The 19,762-nt window shown below is 43.2% G+C and overlaps 1 protein-coding gene across 4 annotated transcripts in view; it reads right to left on the reverse strand.

Moving 5' to 3' along the window:
* Positions 1-19,762, reverse strand: part of phf14 (PHD finger protein 14) — a 94,960-nt gene that overhangs the window by 38,585 nt on the left and 36,613 nt on the right. For 2 of the 4 annotated variants that reach the window (XM_069681362.1, XM_069681365.1), the window contains exons 12-16: positions 17,582-17,688; positions 17,180-17,311; positions 12,855-13,017; positions 3,594-3,656; positions 1,740-1,864 (exon numbers count right to left, since the gene is read on the reverse strand). In XM_069681362.1, coding sequence (XP_069537463.1) covers positions 1,740-1,864; positions 3,594-3,656; positions 12,855-13,017; positions 17,180-17,311; positions 17,582-17,688 — 590 coding nt within the window. The remainder of the gene's footprint in view (positions 1-1,739; positions 1,865-3,593; positions 3,657-12,854; positions 13,018-17,179; positions 17,312-17,581; positions 17,689-19,762) is intronic. The other 2 variants (XM_069681363.1, XM_069681364.1) reach the window with 2 other exon arrangements.

Raw genomic sequence — 19,762 nt, forward strand, 5'->3', positions numbered from 1 at the left:
CAGGTTTGTTTCCTTGTAGTATCCGTCATGAGGTCGTAGGGTAACTTCTCTGTGAAGTCTGCTTCTTGTGTGCAGAGAAAAGAGGCTGGAGAAGAGGAACAGGTGAATCAGAGGGAGGGGGCCACCAACCACAGCCTACTTTTTGGGGGCGGGGTTGCGGCTCAAAAAGGTTCCTGTAAACACTGTTTAACTAGTTTTTGTTTCTCGCAAGTTTATGACTCCATAATCTCACAAATGTTCTTGTTATTTTCTCATAAATTTGTCAAATTTCCGACTTAAATCTCAGATTTTTGAGTTTGTTCTCAGAACATCACTCTTCTCCTCCGGCGCTCTTTGTTTTTTCTTTTAAACAAAGGCCCTAATGCACCGTCAAATGTCTTAAAACCTAACCAAAATGAAATTGTTTTGTTATTTTGTTTTTTTCTCTTTACGTGTGGGTAGATTTAGGAAAAGTTCATGGTTGTAGAATTATTTGTGCTAAAAAGACAGGATAACAGACGGATGGAAGGAAGTGTGGAGAAGATGGAGAGGCTGTGAAGTTTAATCACCAATGAAATAAAACAAAAAGCAGATGTGTAGAGGAGAGAGATGAGAGCGATGTCCTACTAAAATGATAAAGACATGCTTCCCAACAGAGAAAAATGGTAACAATCACAGACTGTATGTAAAGGCATGGTCACAGTGACATCACCCGTCGGTTTGATGCCTTGAGTTTGGCATTTCGACTGTCGCCATCTTGTTTTTTATGAGCAAAAGTGATATTTCAACAACAGGCACAACGCATTGCTACGCTATCCTAGTTTACAGGCCGCTGAGGTCGTAACTAGTCAATCACAGGTAGCCACGCCCTAAGACATACCCTGCTTTAGTGTCTATTTATACTCTAAATAGGAGCATCATTGACTAAATGAACGTCACGCTGTGTTGAAGAAGACTTAAAACTACAGATTGAGACCATAAACTCATCAGGAACATGTTTACTGAGGGAATAAATCAAGAGAGGAGAAGGACCATTTTCTCATAGACTTATTTTTGCAACCAGTGGAGTCGCCCCCTGCTGGCCATTAAAAGGTAGCAGGTTTTCAGGCACTTGCACGTCTCTAATACGAGCCTGTTTCAGATAAAGGCCTCGTGTCTCAGTTTAAAAATTGATAGTGAAGCAATTATAAAGATGGAGAAGAGAAGGATGTTACACCTATGTTTACATATCATTTATAAAGTTATTAAATGGTTTAAGGTACAATGAGTTAATGGCATTTCAGGAGGAACAGAACAAAAATCATGACCAAGGAGAATGGAGAAAACAGATTGGTCACATGACGACGTGCTGACAGGATGCCTGCTGTGATCTGCTTTTTTATTTCCTCACAGATCTCCAATGTCAAAGAAGAATCCTGCTTATTAGACGCCTGACACCTGAAACCCCCGAAAAGGAGCAGATAAATTGTGCTATTCATTACGCCTTAATGAACTGTGCAAATGTATGTGGCAGGTCAATACAGGCGGCCTGTGGAGAAGACACCCTCAGCCCCCTCACTCTGCAGAGCCCAGGCGGCCGCAGCCTAATGAAGACTGAACTTTAATCATCAGGAGGATATGGCTGCTTCACGAGACCCCTCCCACACACACACACACACACACACACACACACACACACACACACACACACACACACACACACACACACACACACACACACACACAGGCATGTCTAATAACCCACACACACGCCCGCTCACCTCACAAGGTTTTCGTTGTCGCCCGGTCCTTTGCAGGTTGTACACTCGGTCCGCGTGTCGTCCGCTTTGGGTGTTTTTTTCTGCATTGCAGACTGGCGTTGTCGGCGTTCCCGTGGCAGCGGTTCCTATGGAAACACGTCTGATTAGAATAAAGTGCTGTATGTTTGGGCACTTGTTGGTGGATGGATGTAAAAGAGGAATAAATGTTAAATAGGCAGGGATGGGGCATATAGGAGAGCAGCGGCGCTCAAGCTGTTTTCAATAATGTACCTCCTTTGAAATATGTTTACAGCCAAGTACTCCCTGATGAGCACTCAATAGTTGGTAGAATAAAGGCAGAATAAAGATGTACAACACAGCGCTGCTCTTTCAGTGTGTGATTAACTAAACAACATGTAACTGAAAAATGTTTCATAAGGTGCGCTGTCTTTAGATCACTTCATCACACAGAACGGGTGGTGGTTTGACGGTTTAAAACAGACACTTAAACGTATTCTTCCTGATATTAACGGTACTTTCTGGTACTTTGTGGGGTGAGTTTCTGCCACTCTCCTCTTCTCGTCTGAATTGCTGCTATGTAAAATCTGTATTTGTTATTGCAGTTATGTGTGTTAAGTGTACATGACTGATCTAATTCATATTTAAAAATACTTTCAATTCCCCCTGCAGTCCTCCTAAATACCCCTCGGGTTACGAGTATCCCAGTTTGAGAACCATCACACTTGAGCAACATTTCCTGCAGTGATCATTTCGTTCATGAAAATAATAACAAAAAATGTTTTCAACAATATTTTATGAATGACGAAGACGAGCTGAAGATAGATCTTTGATACTAAAACCTCTGACGACACGTGTGTTTTGTTTTTGTAAATGAGACGGGACTAAAACGTTGGTCGGCTGTCAGACTTTTCAAATGCATATTTTCCCCACCGTCAAAATACAAGCAATGCATTCCTGTAACTGGGTAACCCGATTAGAGATAACAGGTATCATGAAGGTGAAGGTGCTTCAGAAAAAGGGGTGTTTTACGCAGCTGTCTGCTTCAGTCAGTTTAAATGAGAAGCCATGAGGACAAATAATCTTTAGATGCTGAGTGTTAATCATTCATGTGCTGTTCAGATGATCTGCTGAAATTTTAACTCTTAATTTTAATTTTAAAAAAACGAGAAGACGGAGACTGGACGGGGGTCATGTTTCTCAAAAGAGAGAAAACGTTTTGACCAAACTGGACTGAAATGTTTTGAGTTTTGGGCGGCTAAAAATAGACTGAAACTATAAAGTGTAAAAACAACTAAAGTGTGACTAAAACTAATAAACATTTCATCTAAAGAGTAAATCTAAAATGAACACTAGTTTCCTGAACACTCTGTTAAAGTCTCTGTTAGGATCAGACCGATGTGACTCCTTCACATTTCTGAGTGAAGTGTGTTTTATTAAAAAAGCTTCCCTCTTGGGAAAACTGCTGGTTTTCCAAGCTTCCAGTTGGGATGGGAATTTCAAGCAAAAAGTCCATGTTCACCGGGAACTATTCAACCACTATTCCAAGGATCCTTGTGCGCACAAACACACGAGAAGAAAGACGGACTGATTTACATTTTCAACTCGTGTTTTTTTCGCTCTCCAATGACGACCCTAGCTGATGTAGACTGATGACCTGCGAGTTTTACCTTTGAAGTTGGCACTTGACCTCTTTTTTGAAGCAGTTCCACACAGAACTCTTCTGAATCTCACAGCGCCGCACCTGTTTTACCGACACCTGTTACTAACACTTTGAGCCAGGTTCCTTTTGACATTTCTTTAACAAAAACAGCCCCATAAAAAAATAGTCTAAATAATATAAATTTGGGGACAAACCTCGATCTTGTCTTCTCTGTCGTCACAGATGGGGATTCTCTTCCTCTTCTGTCCTCTGGTTCTCTGTGAGACACAAACAGCTCACTGTTAAGCTGTGATCAAAAAACAAAGTGCAACTCTGAAGGGAAACTTTCCCTTTCAGTCCATTTTCTTCTGAGTGTTGTTGTCGCACACTTAGAATAACAATCTAAACCTTTTAGTGGAAACAACAAGAACTTTTAGTGGACGCACTTTGATCCATTTCTCGCTGCCGGCTGAAGAAATCTACTGGAGCAATTCAAAAACTCCCTGTACACAAAATATGCAAATATAGGATTAAAAAAAATACAAGAACTCCCCTTTAAGTGACTTTAAAGGTTTCTTGACTGGTTTGAGTATTTCAGGGACGGCTGAGCTAAGGATATTTTCATACACAACCACCCAACCAGGAAATTCTCTACACAAAACAGGCTAGGTGATGCCTGAGGTCAGAGGCCACAGTGTTTTAGTCTTATATGTTTTAGGTCTCGTTCCATTTCAGCTCAAAAACTCTAAATACTGGCGGCCATCTTTAAATTTAAACCCGTGAAGGCAGCCTGACTCACAGCACTGCCACTCCAACAGCTAGTTATGACACTGTGGCACTAAACATGACTCCTGCAGACCATGCCAGGACACCGAGCACATCCTTGCTATCACAGATAAACACTGCTGGGTGGACGTCGAGCAGCTCTCTGAACGCAGCTCTGAAGTTTTCTTTCTCCTAACTCGAGCACGGAGGACAATAAAATCAAACATCTCCTTCTCGTTTCGAGCAAGCGAGCGCCGGAGCTGCTGGGGAGGTTTAAAGAGGGGAAGAAAAATCGACAACATATTTAAACAGATTGTGAAAACAATTCCATCTGTCGCCTTTGGCTCGCCAACACTCGCCAGATGGAGCACTTATCATTAAGAATGCTAACTGCAAGAACGCTGCCAATTGGCTCCTATAGACCTTCACTGTTCCTCCAGCAGCAAACAAAGGGAGGAGCATTATTTAGTAATTTCCGCATTAAAGCAGTGTCTGTTGGAGTAATCTATAAGGCAGGGCCGAGCAGGGTGCAGATCAGTAGCTGGTTCAGCTAAAAGCGCTCAGACGCACAGCACAGCTAATCTCAGGCTCTGCTCAGGTGAGGAAATTAAAACTGCAGGCAGTTTATAAGTCCCCAGCAAAATCAATCTTTTAATTAAGTACATCAGTGCATCTTTAACAAGCATGAATCATTTCACACAGGATTAGAGAAATTAACAGAGCATAGGAAGTGCTACTAACTACATATATTAACTTAATTCTCATAATTTACAACTGATTAATGGCATATGTCCATATGGGAGTTTTAATGTTGGTGCTGTGGTTGTAGCAGGCAGCAATAAATCATGACTCATTAGAGGGAGCATTTTATCGCTACCTTCAGTTAGCCTCTTGATCCCAGAACTCCCCCTTAAACCTCCCCTTAATTGGCTTTAAAGTAAAAAAATATATAATATCATTGCAGCCAATGAATGCAGCACACATGAACACTGTCCCTTGTTCTTCTTACAAATTATTTAACATGTACCTGCAGTGATGAGGGGTATTTTTAGAAGTCTAATGTCAAGGTGAAAAGAGCCTGATGACTGATTACATCCTCTGTTTTACTACGGAACAAATCCAGCCGAACTATCAGCCGACAGGGAGCGTCCATGTTTTGTGTGACAGAACCAGTGTCTGTTTTCTGCGGGGGCTGTGGTTAGCGCTGTTGCCTGACAGCTAGAAGGTTCCTGGTTTGAATCCCGGTTCGGGTGAAGTGGGCCTTTCATGTTCTCCCCGTGCGTGCGTGGGTTCCCTCCGGGTACTCCGGCTTCCTCCCACAGTCCAAAGACATGCTCGTTAGGTTCATTGGTGATTCTAAATTGCCCGTAGGTGTGAATATGAGCGTGAAAGATTATCTGTCTCTGTGTGTCAGCCCTGTGATTGACTGGCGACCTGTCCAGGTGTAACCCTGCCTCTCACCCAATGACAGCTGGGATAGGCTCCAGCCCCTCCGCGACCCTGAACAGGATCAGGGGTATAGATGATGGATGGATGTTTACAGCAGCACACACATGCCCAACGTACATGAATAGTTAAGTGGTAATGGTTTTCAGGTTTAGGTTTATAGCGGACTAAAGTAAGTTCTGAAACAGTGCTCACACACTCATTTAGAGGGAGACTAAAACTAAAGTAGTGGTCCTTGGTGAACAGATCGTAGCTGGACAGCTCTAAGGACAGGTGTGTGGTACCGATGCTTTAAAAACAACAACAGATCTACAGTCAGATTTTCAACCCAAAGCTGCCGCGAGCAAAAGAGAGAGAGCAGCTGTGGTCGAGCGACGTAGACAGGAAGTGAAGAGAGCGATTGCATTAATGTAAATAAAGCAGTGTAACAGTGGTTAAACAACAAACTAACACGCCTCCACCTCCGTACAACCCAACAGGAAGGTACAGGGTTTAGTTTTTATAGGTTGAAGGCAGACAGACAGAGAGACAGACATGTTTTCGTGTCGTCCCGACCTGCAGACTGCTGGCTGAGCTCCAGACCTCTGTGCAAAGATGGACGTCCAGAAACGTCCCAAACAGCAGAACAATAAGAAGAATAGAAACACAGCTGAAGGGCAGATCCTCTGCAGACACAGACACCGGCTCACACTTCCCCTGGATGCTGAGTAATGATTAAGAGGAAATATTTTAATCCTGCTCCTTAAGTAACGAAACAGGTATTGAGTATCATGTTTTTTTTTACTAGTATTGTATCGAAGTCTGATATTCTGGTATCGTGACGACCCCAGGTGTGATTGCACCCAAAAAGCACTGAGATCTGATCGCTCAGACCACATCTGGAGTCTGGGCCACATTCTTTTAGCAGTGTTTATGTGAACGGGGCAAATAAGCACCTTTTATACCATTTTTTACACCACTTGTTCAAGCCACCTTTAATCTGCTTCACTGCTCTGAATAATAGTTATGAAGCCTGAATGGGGGGTTAAAGTGTTTGGCTGTTAAGCTAGCTGCAGAGGTAGTAACAGAGCTGAGTTAACATGTAAATGAGGAGCCTGAAGTACGCGACCGGGCTGTGGGCTGTGTGTGCAGCTAATAGAGCTGCCACTTTTCCCACAAATCAAGTTCCAACAAATTCAACGTGATATGGAATTCATGCAAATTATAGTGGTCCATACAGCGCCTCTGAGGTGCGTTGGGATGATCAGTTCTGAAGCACGGTCTTATACGCGAGGCGTAGCTCTGTTTTGGGAAGAGCTAGGTGCGTGAGAGTGGGGTGGAAGAGCGAGTGACAGAGAACTTAAGAGGGCGTTCACATTAGGGACCCAGGCCCGGATCACTTGACCCCAAAGTCAATTGATTAGTGTGAACACCGTGTACCGTACTTGAGCATGGTTCGTTGAGCCGTGTCCAGGTCCACTTGAAAAGGTGGTCTCGAGTACGGTTCATGTGTACTTGGTACGCATCTGGTGTGAAAGCTAACCATAGCAAACCACGGAAGTGCACTGCTTTTTATAACGTCTCCTTCGAAAGCCACGTTTAATACACGTATGCGCGCAGCACCGCCGATCTCATCCTCTGAACTGCACGACCATGGCTGATACCGTAGGAGCGTGGGGAAGAGGGTCGTTCTGGATATTTTCTTCAAAATATGAATAATAGTAGGCAGGGTGCAAAGGTCGGCTCCAGTGTACGGGCTTGGGGTCATGTGATTGACATGCTTTTCTACACTGGAACGACAACGTAAACAATGTTCCGTAGTTGATGATACCCTTCGTCTTCTCCTTGTTTTTGAGGTGCATTACCGCCGCCTTCTCCTTCGGTGTCCTCGGGTACGGAACAAACTTATTAATGTGAAAGCTGAGCGGCGGAGAGGAGTGGGGGGGGCAACCGTACTCGGGTATGGTACAAAGCAACCCTACCTAATGTGAAAACACCCAACAGTGTGTCGCGTGAATTTCAAGGGGACCAGAGCAGAGGAAGAGCAGAGCAAAGAGTGATCGGCAGCTGTATAAACAACAGAACTAATGTACAGTTAGACTCAAGTCGCGCTCCTGCGTCTTGCTTCCTGCATGCTGCTGGCGTGACGGGAGTTAGCCCCGAAGCTAGCTACAACAATAAGAGTCCCCTGTGCTTTCTGACTACGGTCGGGACGCTGAAGCAGGAAAGGTTAACATCGACTTGGCTCGTTAGCTTCCTCTATTGGTTTGTAGCAGGCAGCGTGTTATCGCCATCTGTTGGAATACAAGGCACACTACTTAAAACGTGACAGCATCCTGGGACTCTGGAGAGCAGATTACTAATTTGTTCGTGGTCAAGTGTTCTCTGCTGCTGATCACATCATTACAGTTTGAACTATTAATATTTCACCAGGTTCGAACGATATTTTACAGCCCTAGCAGCTAACCGAAAAACCCTGCTGGATTCCTGTATAAAAGTAGTCACTAATATCCTCAGAGTGATCAGAGGTACATGCTCATTGTCGACATAGAAATGTTGAGTATACAAACTGAGCCATGAAGGGTTAAATGAAACAGTGGTTGGGCTCCTTTTACAGACCTCATATTGAGGAACTAATGTGTGTAAATGGTTCGTCCTTGCGTGCAGCTCAGTCTGGATTTAAGAGTGTTTGAGGTGTGCTGTGTAAAACATGGAGCATTAACTTTACAGCTGTGGCATTACATACATACTAAATAACATCCAGCTCACAGGTTGACTTTAAAGGTTTTTCACCAGCAGGCACTACAGGCCGTGAATAACAGCCACAAGACTCTCAGCTTCATCAAGGTGGCACCAGGCCATGTCAGCCCTTTTGGTCAAATGTAAATGTGTGTGTGTCGCACACACTAACTCTCCAACACACACACACACACACACACACAGCGCAGCCTCGGAGGCCAGCAGGAGGTCGATTAGCCAGTCCTGATAAATTGAAACATGGCTTTAGAGAAGTGCCAGCGCCTGGGTGCCCTGGTAAAAGCATTAAAAATGCAAAGCAGGGCCCTTTTAGCGTCTGCCATTGCACGCCTTGCATTTGAAGATAAATGCTGCAGTGAAGTGCCTCGCCCGAGTGGCTGGGGCTGCGAGAAAAATCAGAAAGCTGCTTAATCCCCGAGAGCTCCAGCAGGGTCCTCGGCACATGTCTGGGCCCAGGGTTTCCAAACCTGAACAGAAAAACACATTAACCCAGACTGCCACTGTGCTCCAACACTCCACTATTTCCCCTCTAAGACAGATGGAGCGCAGAGAGTGAGAGAAGTGGCTGAGACACTCCTCCCTTTCTTTGTTCATTCCTCTATTTGTAACAGAGACTGCAGCCAGGAATGGCTTCAGTGGAATTGACTCTGCTGTGAGCATCCACAGTCACAAGAGGAAAGTTCCCTCAAGTCCCAGGTGAGTGGCACCGGGTCACATACTGACAGAGGAAAAAAGAAAAAGGGATGTGAAAGACAAGCCCAGCCCCTCCTGCTCACCACGAGCTGTCAGATATCAATCTGGAGTGTTTCTTGAGGGAGCGGGGAGGCGGCTCTGTATCGCAGGATCAGAGCATGGTCGGTGCAGATAAGTAGGATCCAGTGAGGGATGGAGAGGGGGTTCTGTTCCCTCTCACAGCTGACACTAAATGTTTCTCTGCAGGCTGACACAGTCCACACACCATCGCTGCTTTATGGAAGAAGTTGTGGGGAAACAAGCAGACGATTTAAAACAACATGGACTCTGTCGAAGCCAAGAAGGCTTTAAAAACTTCTGTCACTGTTGTTGCAGATTTAATCCTGGAGTGAAATAATATATCTGTTGTTATTCATCGTCTCATCATTAAAGTGGAATTAAAAATGGGCTCTATTTTTTACAGACTTTGGAATCTAAATGACTTAAAGGAAGGAAAAGTTTTGGAATCGCTCCACTGATTGTTATTCTAAGTGTCTGACGACATCACAGAGAGGATCCCTGCAGAGACAGACCTTTACAGAGTAGTATCCTTTTTATAATCAGAAACAACCGGAACATGGCTCTCTTCAAGGACACCAGACTCCACTGATAAAACATCATCATATTTACTACTACTAATTGTGCATTTGTGCAACACACAGCCAAACGTTGAGTTTTGTTCAATCTTGATGACATTCTGAATCATTGAAAAGCTCCTCTGTTCTCCTATAAAAACATATCCATACATGCAACACTAAAAAAGTAATGGGGAGCATTTAAAGTGATAATCTCACAGATGTTCATGTAAATAAATGTTAAGTCTCTATCTATCACTGAATGAGGTAACACAATGGTGACTGAGCCTATGGCCCACTGATGAAAGCCTTTGCATTTGCAGTATATAGTATTATTACAGACTGGGTGTCTGTGGCGACATTCATGGAAAACATCACAAGCGGCGCCCAGTTAGTGACGCGTTTTCCATCAGCCAGCAGTGGTTGGTCTGCCAGAGAGGGTAGGCGGAGCTAAGCGGCTGCTTTTCTGCTCTCTGCAAGTGTTGCGAGTAAACAGTAATCTACTATGGCTGAACAAACAAAGAAAAGATGGATGACTACAGATACAACTTCAAAAAGAAGTGAAAATCCAAAGAAGAAGAAACAAACTCGACGCTCAGATGAAGCAAACAGTCTGAAAAGGAAGCGACCGTCAGCCAGGAAAATCAAGAGTTACAACCGGAGCCAACCGTGGACGTCACACATGCAGCACTGTGTGGATATCTGGGAAGTGTTAGTTAGGGTTAGTTACCGTTTATCGCCATAGGAGCCGCCAAAGAGAACGAGATTCAATTTTTTTCTATTTTGGGAGTTGTCTTGTCTGTGTGCATTTTTCGTTTCATTTATTGGTTTTAAAAAAGAGATTTTTTTTAAAATGTTGTGTTTTTAAAGACAAAAAAAAGAAAGGTTAGGAATAAAAAGCATCGTTAGCTGTTTGGCTGCTCTGTGAGCTCTAACCTGACAGTCAGGAGCTTTTAAAATGATTTGATGCTTCAGAATGAGACTAAATTAATGGCTTTATTTCCAGAATCTAAAATTCGATATATTGAAGAACTTGTGTTACTGATGCTCTTATTTCACTGATGGTGTTGTTTTAGTTTGTAGTTTCACAGGTGATAAAACTTGTTCCCTGCAGGTGCTGTTTGTGTTACGCTGCCTTTACCCAACAGCTGTTTCCATGTACACACAAACACACACCATTGTTTTAAAACAGACGTGTGATTTAACTGCATATTAAGTTTGACTGACATTTAACTGCATTTGTGCTAAACCCTCTTTCTCCATCTCCTCCAGGTTTTATCTTAATGACACGTAAGTGCACAAATCATTTGATTATTTTTTCATAAAGCCACTCCAGCTCGAAGAATCCACATCGCTCTGTGCTGCTGGAGGAGACGTTAATGCTTTAATTCTGTGGACGCCTGAAGCTTCATCGCCTGACTGAGCTGCAGGCTGAGATTCAAGAGCTTTCTTACCTTAACCTTTAAAAGGAGCAGACTGCCCTGCAGAGACAATGCCAAGCAGGTTTACACTCCTGCTTCATTCACAAGAATTTGTGAGAGAGACTTTAGTTTCATTTATTTGCCACCGCGCTCTCGTCCCGAATCAAATTATGTGACACAACAAAGAATACGTTTGAGTGGCTGCATCCTGCCTCACGTCCACCAAGAGCAAATACACAACTGTTTTTGTTTGTCCCTTACACTGTATGTAAGAAGTGGACGTAGCCACAGTGACATCACATATTAGTTTGTGGACGAATGTTCTGAAGCATTTTATCTGTCACCATCTTGGTTTTTTGGAGTCAGAAGTGAGCACATTCAGACGAGAGGGTGGAGCTAGAAAGGAACGATGGGTCAACAAACACTCCATCTGTAATTTTCATTAATGTGATACTAAATGGGAACGCCTCGGGATGCCCCAGGAGGAGCTGGAAGATGTTGCTAGGGAGAGGGGCGTCTGGGCCAACTTGCTTTGTCTGCTGCCTCTGTGACGTGACCCCGGACAGGCGGAGGAAAATGGATGGATGGATAAATCAGAGGTTAATTTTGGCTTGCGAAAAAACAAGCTTCAAACAAAATGTGCTAATTCAAAGAATGAACAGCCACTACCTCAGAGTGTATTTAAAGCTGCTTTCCCACTGGTCAAAAAACCCGCAAACACCTGCTACACCCGCTACACCCGGCTTTTTTGCTTAGTGGGAAAGGTTACAATCGGCATTCAGACCCGGGTCACATGACTCTGCAGTAGACCCGGGTAATTATCGCCTCAGGATGGACAGGAGGATACTTCACTGGCAATGGGAACACAGACAATCTGAATTTATTAGCGGGTCTGAAAAACCTGCATCAACACGCTCTTTTCGGTGGGAAAGGAGTATAAGTAAAACTTATGTCTGAACAAGACATTTTATGGTCACTGTTGTAGCCCTCTTGTCAATCACAAGAAGCCATGCTTTAAAGCATCCCTGCCATCTTGTTTTTTGGATCCAGAAGGGACCATATTTGGCACAATGCTACACCTTTATCCTGGTAGACTTTTCCCTGCAGCCTCCCAGTAAAATGTCAGCAAGAAGTCGAGGTGATCCGACGTGTGAACGCAGCAGGTAATCAGGAGTCAGGGACATTCACCGCGAGCAAGTGGGCAGGGTGATGACATTTATATCATGTGACCAGTGTGAAACCAGAAGAGCGACACATATCAGGATGATTAAAAGCATCTGCAGTCGAAGCAGAAGGATCATTTACAAGCAGCAGCAAAGATGTCTGCAGACTAGAGAGAGATTCAGGAGCTTCTGGCTGGGAGGACGACGCTGAAATTGTGTGTCAGCTGCAGGGAGCGGCAAAGGTCATGTATGAACAAACTACTGCACTACTTCCACAGCGTACTTTTAACGTCATGCCCTGCCTCGTGAGACACCATGAGACTTTCCATTCAGTCACACGGCCTTCCCAAAATTAAAGTTCTTTGAGTTACAAACATTTAAATATTTGTGCTCGAGGGAACAAACGATCACCTTGTGTGACTTTCTGAAGCTTTAGGAGAGCATCAGACTAATGAGATCTCAAGTTAATTATTTGTAATCAATACAGATCAATCAATTAGCCAACACCGACATCAATTACACTCTAATGAGAGTGGAGGACGAGTTGAGCAAACGATCTTTTCATTATTTTGGTCCTAAAAACAGAACTTTTTATCTCCACTGATCACAGTTTAGATTTCCAGTGTGCTGATACACACCGTGCCCCTCACTTGATGTTTCTTGGGCTCTGGCGACATCTCCTGTGGGATGAACTTGATCGGTCCCTTGATCTGCCTCCTGGACCGCTTGGTGCCGTCGGGTAGCGTCTCCATGGCGATATCGGCCTCATCGCTGCTGGCCTGGTCGCACTCGGAGCATTGCCTGAGGAGGAGGAGGAAGAGAGCTGATTTTACTAACACAGGACCAAATCTGTCGTCTTTAATGTAAAACTGGAACTATTGAGCCAAAATCAAGTCGCAGTTTGCAGCTTCCCATGTGTGTCCAGACTCATATTTTATATAACTTGTGAAGACTTTGAATTCATTTAATAAAAATGTATTTAGTATTTAAATGTATGTTTAGATTTGGAAATTAGATTTCGATAAAACAAAGTAAATCATTTCCGATCGAGTTTGTTACATGCAGACTATGTTTTTATTCTGAGTGAAGACTTGGATCAACCTTTTTCATGTGATGTGATCTTATACTTGTGGTGGGCCTTGAAGTTACTGCAGCTCATGAGATTTAATTTACAAAAAATAAACATATTTTTTTAATTAACAGATTAACGAAGGCTTCTTGTCACATATTTTTTGGTTTATGAAATAAAAGTATATTGGGAAATACTTTGTCTTTGTCTCAAGCATAGACTGTATAAAAAGATGGCCGCCATGACAGCTCCCCAAAAGTGAAGCCAAACCCTCTCTATCGCCCCCTGCTGACTGGCTGCAGTATAGCTCATAAAGCCCGCCTCCTCCATGTTAACAGATGGGACATGAGTCAAACTATAAAATCAAAATACACGTCAAATACATTTTTCTCACACATGGTTTCTGTCATTACAGTTAGTTCTTATCGTGCTGATTTATGTCCAAGTGTTCATTTTTCTGACATCTTTACTTTTAATTAGTTATTTGATGCTATAAAAAGGGGGTGTGGCATCATGATTGACAGCTCTGTTGACAAGTGGGGCTCCTGCAGCGTTCTGTTCCCGAGTAGCAGAGTAGAGGAGGAACGGCGAGAGGAGACGTAACTAACACTAACAATCATTGAACTTTCCATAAGATTGAATATCTGCTTCAGACCGACACAAGAAGCTGTTCTGCTGCAGGCTGAGCCCACCTGAGGCTCCAACACGCCAAGGACACAAGGTAAAGGTGTGTGTCGGGTAGAGGAAGGGGAGGGACGTCAATACTGCGGCTCTCCCAGATGATCTCTAACGCACACACTCTGGATACAGATGAGCAAGATGGCAGCGTCTGCTCCGGGGGGGATTTTGGCTCCACTTTTGTGCAATGAGAGTCTATCTTTGTATACAGTCATTGGTCTCAAGTGTTGATCAGGGCTGTGTGATTAGATGTTTCTGGATTTATTCAAATGGGCCGCTGCGTTCCTTAGTTTGCAAATGGATGCTTTAATCGAAACAGCTGTTTGACACGTGCAGAAGTGATGAATACATCATGCATTCGTTTCCTCAACAGCTTCCTTTCAACACCCACACGTTCAGTGATATCTTTCTGGCATGTGTTGGATCAGCTGCCCCAAGATGTGCACGCTTACATCAAAATTGAGGGTGTGCATAGGAAGAGCGCCGCGCGGAAGCATTCAGGTTAAAAAGTTTAATTAGTGTGATATTTTTGTGATGAGTTAGTGAAAAGGTTTACTTCTTCCCTGAAAGATTTCTACTCTGTTTGGGCTGTTTGGGCGGCTGAGTCTGCCGTCTCTCAATCGGAAGGTTGGGGGTTCGATCCCTGACTGCTGCAGTCACATGTCTAAGTGTCCCCAAATTGCTCCTGAAGGCAGAGCCATCAGGTATGAATGTACATGGATACTGATTGGAGATTGGCACTTAGGCCTTTGCCATCAGTGTGTGAATGTGTGTGTGAATGGGTGAATGTGACATGTCCTGTAAAAGCCGCTTTGAGTGTTCACAAGACTGGAAAAGAGCTAAAAAAAGCACAGTCCATTTACCACTGAAACAGATTTTTAGGCTCCATGTTCACCTTGCTAGTGTGAAACATGCTGTCTTCACTGAGAGACTATTTTTACAGGCAGGTAAAGAGGACTAATAGAGACATACATGAGAATAAGAGGCAGCTGAAGTCAAAGTGACCTTGACCTTTGACCACCAAAACTAGTAATTTCGTCTTTGAGTCCATGTGAATGTTTGAGCCAAATTTGGAAATGTTCCTTTCCAGTATTCCTGTGATATAACGTTGTTAAAAGAAAGGGACGGAATAAACAACCTATATAAATGTAGTAGCTCTAAAATAGCATAAAAAGTGTACACCAAAACCTTCAGAGAGCATCTTCCTAACAGACGAACGTAATAGATAATAATGCCACTTTTTGAATCAAGTGAAAGTTGGACCTGCCTTACAATAGATAAGACTCTTTCCAAATACGTCTGCCTCAGTGTCCTGAAGTCTCTGTGGCTTTGTGTGTGTGTGTAGCACTGCTGTTAGTTATTACTCTGCTCACAGAGTTCACACACTTTCTGTTACACAGATGGTTTATAATAACCACCCAGTAAACCTAAAAAGAGCTTCATTCTTAAATATTAAACGTATTAACACGTCCTGTTCTGTAACAGCAGCTGTCTCTTCATTTTGTTATATTTAATACAGTAAAACAAACTCTCCTCCGTCCTCCCTTCCTCTCCTCTTTTTCCTCAAACAGTGGAAGAAGTAGCTCACTGAGTGAGGGTAGATCTTAGAACTATAATATGAGGGGAAACAGGTGCACTAAATCTCCCCTACAGATAAAAAACTGCCGTGGCTGAGGAAAGCGACTGTGACATTTCCACCATCTCAGCATCCGTCATCTGATAATCCTGCTGCCACCGACTGGCCTCAAATGTCACGAGCAATATGAATAAACAAACTCCTGGCAGGAGAAGAATGAATATGAAAAGCAATCACTCTTCATGCCCACGTAATGGAGATATTTTATGAGTTTAGTACCAACTCTGAGTGTCAAAGGTATTGATTTTTATTTAAAATGCAGTTTTATTTCGCTCTTTTTTACAGAATAAGTATGTCAGACATTCATAAGAAGCATCTTAAACCTCGTCCGCTCACCCCCCTGTAAACTCAACATTCAATTGGTGCAGCTTGTTGGCTATTTTAGGCCTAATATGTGTTATGTTTTCACTGTCTACAAATGCTCTGTTATGATGTATCTGTAACCTTATTAAAGACAGGAGCGCCTGCCATCAGCGGCCCGGCCTCTATCTGTCGTATTCCTCTCACATTCTCGGTGCTGTCATGTTGAATCATGTTATGCAGCACGAGGGCTTGTACAGCCGAGTATCTCACTGATATGCGGCTTTTCCTTCTGAGGAATCTTGAACTGTGTAACCTTCACTAATGGCTCTCCAGCAGTCTGGGTTTTCTGGCTTACAGGGAATCTGTCAGCTGTTTGAGTCCTAACAAAACACTGTTTTGTACTTGTAACTTCTCAGACATTGACGTTAATTTATTCTACACGGTTTTCATTGGGAGGTTTAAATGGTATTTTTAAATCTGCGCCCTAATTTTACATATCAAACTACACCCACTAAAAGTTCTGTTTTTTTCACTGACAGGCTCAGATTGTTATTCAGTGTCTGACAACACTACAGAAAGGATCCCTACAGAGATTGTTGAAGAGTAAGATGCTTTCTTGAAACCAGAAGCAGCAATTTCATCTCTCTTCTCAAGGCCACCAGACTCCATTGACAAAAACAATAATTTTACTCTGCAGAATATGGGAGTTGCTGGTCTATGGCTGCCTCAACTGGTTAGTTTTTGGACTTATTATATATAAGAGGAATATTCTTTTGCATCAAAATAAACCATTTTAAACACCAAAGTCACACAAAAACACAAATAAACGAGGCAGGAGCAGAGCAGCAACTCACGTGTTCTGCATGGCAAAATTGCTGTTTTTTTCAATGGAGTTTGGTGTCTTTGAAGAGAGCAATGAAATAGCGGTTTCTAGTTTTTCTTTAACAAAAAGGTTTATCTAGGGCAGCTGTGGCTCAGTGGTAGAGTCGTCGTCTCTCAATTGGAAGGTTGGATTCGATCCCTACAAGACACTGAACCCCAAATTGCTCACCACGGAGCAATGCATAGATCATTACCTCTCAGATGTATTGAAATTGTAACATTGTCTATCTCTGTAGGGATCCTTTCTGTGATGTTGTCAGACACTTAGAAAATCAATCTGAGCCTGTCAGTGGAAACAAACAAGAACTTTTCGTGGACGCACTTTGTTTGGGTGCATTTGTCTTCATGTGTCCTGAAGCAGTATCTTTCCACCCTTGTGTCCCTGTGTCTCTCACCAGTAGCTGTTCTTGGTCTTCTTGGGCATGCGTGTTAGCGGTGGCTCCAGGCAGCCCAGGTGGTAGTAGAGCTTGCAGGTGTCACACAGCACCAGCAGATGTTGGTCCTGGTTCTTCTTACAGATACCACAGCTGCAAGAAAACATCATGAGATACAACATTTAACCAGGAACAGGTGCCTGGGAAACCAACTGACAGTAACTGACTGCTTATTTTTCTTTCTCACCATAAATGCAGGTATTTTATTTACACATGAAACCCCAAATTAGCTTAAACACAATAATGTACCTTTAGTAAGTCATCGATTTCCCCCCCCTGGCATTTGATAATATTAAAAACAATTTCAAAGTGGTTTCACTATCTTTACTTCATAATTTAAACTCCATCTTTCCAACACCTCACCTGTAGAGGATTGCTGGCAGGCTGGATGACTTCCCCGGGGTTCCTCCCTCCTTCTTGCTGGGCTTTCTCTCTTTCGGTGCTTTCAGAACAGCTGGGGTGTTGAGTTTCTGCCAAAATGAAATGCACAAATGTTTTCATGTTAAAGACATGTACAGCAACATTTCTTAAACGAAACAGAGACCCTGATCCATGGTAGCCTACAGAACACGCTAAGAAAGACTTTTCACATTGATTCCAGTGAAGAACTTAGTCATAGTCAAACATGTCCTCACATGGGAAGGTGACTCTTTCAGGGTGCATTTTTAAAAAGTTACTAACACCTCTGATTCTGATTAGGAATATAATCAGTCTTAACTTTTAAAATCCACATAATTATGATTAACAGAGAGTATTTGACATCCCACACACTTCTAAGGGGTCACACGGTTAGAGATTATTGGCTTTTTTTATCAGGCTCAAAACATTTCTATAAAACCAAACACTCTGCATTGGTAAATACCTCTGAGAAATGTGTGAAAACGTTCTTTTGTTTTGCTCATAAGATTTAATGAAATATGATTATGTTATGGCGTAAACTAATGTTTGCTTCAGAATGACAAACACATTTTGCTTAAAGAGCCCCTCCAGGTAAAATCCAGTGTTTAACCTTGTAAACATCTCCATGTGGTGTTCTTCATGTGCTACAAGACACATCAGGGACAACATGAGCATCATCTCCATGTCTGCTTTTAACCTGCAGTGTACCAAGGACAGGCTGAACAACACGTTTCCAGATTGGCAGGTTTGAAACGTCACAAGCCTAAGGAGCCAATCCTGTTAAAGGACAGGGTGGCGCTACGCATATCATTATGTGTAACCTATGGCAACCACTTCAGCGATGCGCAAGTCAGCTGTAACCATCACTGTAACTTTTGCAAACTCACTAATGACTACTAACATTAAAGGTTTAATAAGTCTGATTTTCCTAGAAAAATAAAATATAGACTTTTACAGATATAATATAAATCATCACTTCTGGGCCTCTGTACATGTGTGTAGGTGAGTGTGTGTGCAGACCCTTGTGAGACCCTTCCCTCTGCACCTATTCTGTTGTTTTGCTTTGCACGGGACGTTTTCAGGAGGGGCGCTGTCGTGGTTCCCTGAGCCAATCACAGCGTAGAGGTGAGTGTGGGAGTGGTTCAAATTAGCAACTGGGCCCCGTTCAGACCGGCGAACATGGTGAGAGAGCGATGCAGAGTTGGCCTTCTTTCTGTTGGACAGGTAGGTGCTTCAAACTGGGCTGGATAAGCTAACCAGCATGTAGCATGCTAGCCCAAAGCTAACCGGCGGTTAGCATGCTAGCGCAACGGTAACCGTGATGCTGTAGATGTTAGCTCGGCGGGGTGGGCGTGTTCTCGCACGTGAGAGTGTGTGGGCGGGGCCTACGAAGATTGAGGAGTTTATAATGAGGGAGAAGGAGGAGATGCCTTGGGAGGATTTTTACAAACGTATTTTGCAGAAAAAACATCTCAGACACAATTTATTATTATAGGAGAACATTTTATATGTCTTAAAACATGACTGGAGCTGCTCTTTAAAACACATTTTTTTAAAGTATTTTTAAACCGTGGACACATTTAAAGTGTCCGACAACATTAGAGAAAGATCCCTACAGATGTAGACCTTTTTCATGAGGCGCAGGATGCTTTGTTTTCAAACCAGACACAGCCGTCTCCTGACTCTCGAACACAAGGAACTAACTGATCAAGGCAGCAGTAGACCAGCAACTCCTGTGTTTGAGGTAAAACTACTGTTTCTGTCAGTGTCATCTGTCGGCTTTGAAGAGAGTGATGTTACAGCTGCTGTGGATTAAAAAAACATCTTCCTCTGTAACATAAAGGTTTATCTCTGTGGGGATTTCAAAACCTTTTGTACCTATTAGTCATTTAGACCCCAGGTGATGTAAAAACTAGGGCCCAGGTTAACAATGCACAAGATGTTCCCTTTAAAGCACAGCCCAGAGAGTGGTTTATTTGTCTAATGAGGTTTGGTTTGAGAGACAGAAACGTGGGATTGTGGGCAGATGTTGCTCAGGTCAGAGTCAGAGGTACTAACAAGTGACACTCTATTGAACACCTGCTTTATGTTGCCTGTACCTTCAGACTGTTCGCTAAAGCAGAGCTGTAAAAGTTGGCTCACAGC

This window comes from Semicossyphus pulcher, unplaced genomic scaffold, assembly GCF_022749685.1.
Source record: "Semicossyphus pulcher isolate SPU_LCO1_2020_fin unplaced genomic scaffold, fSemPul1.0.p SCAF_5, whole genome shotgun sequence".
Taxonomy (NCBI): domain Eukaryota; kingdom Metazoa; phylum Chordata; class Actinopteri; order Labriformes; family Labridae; genus Semicossyphus; species Semicossyphus pulcher.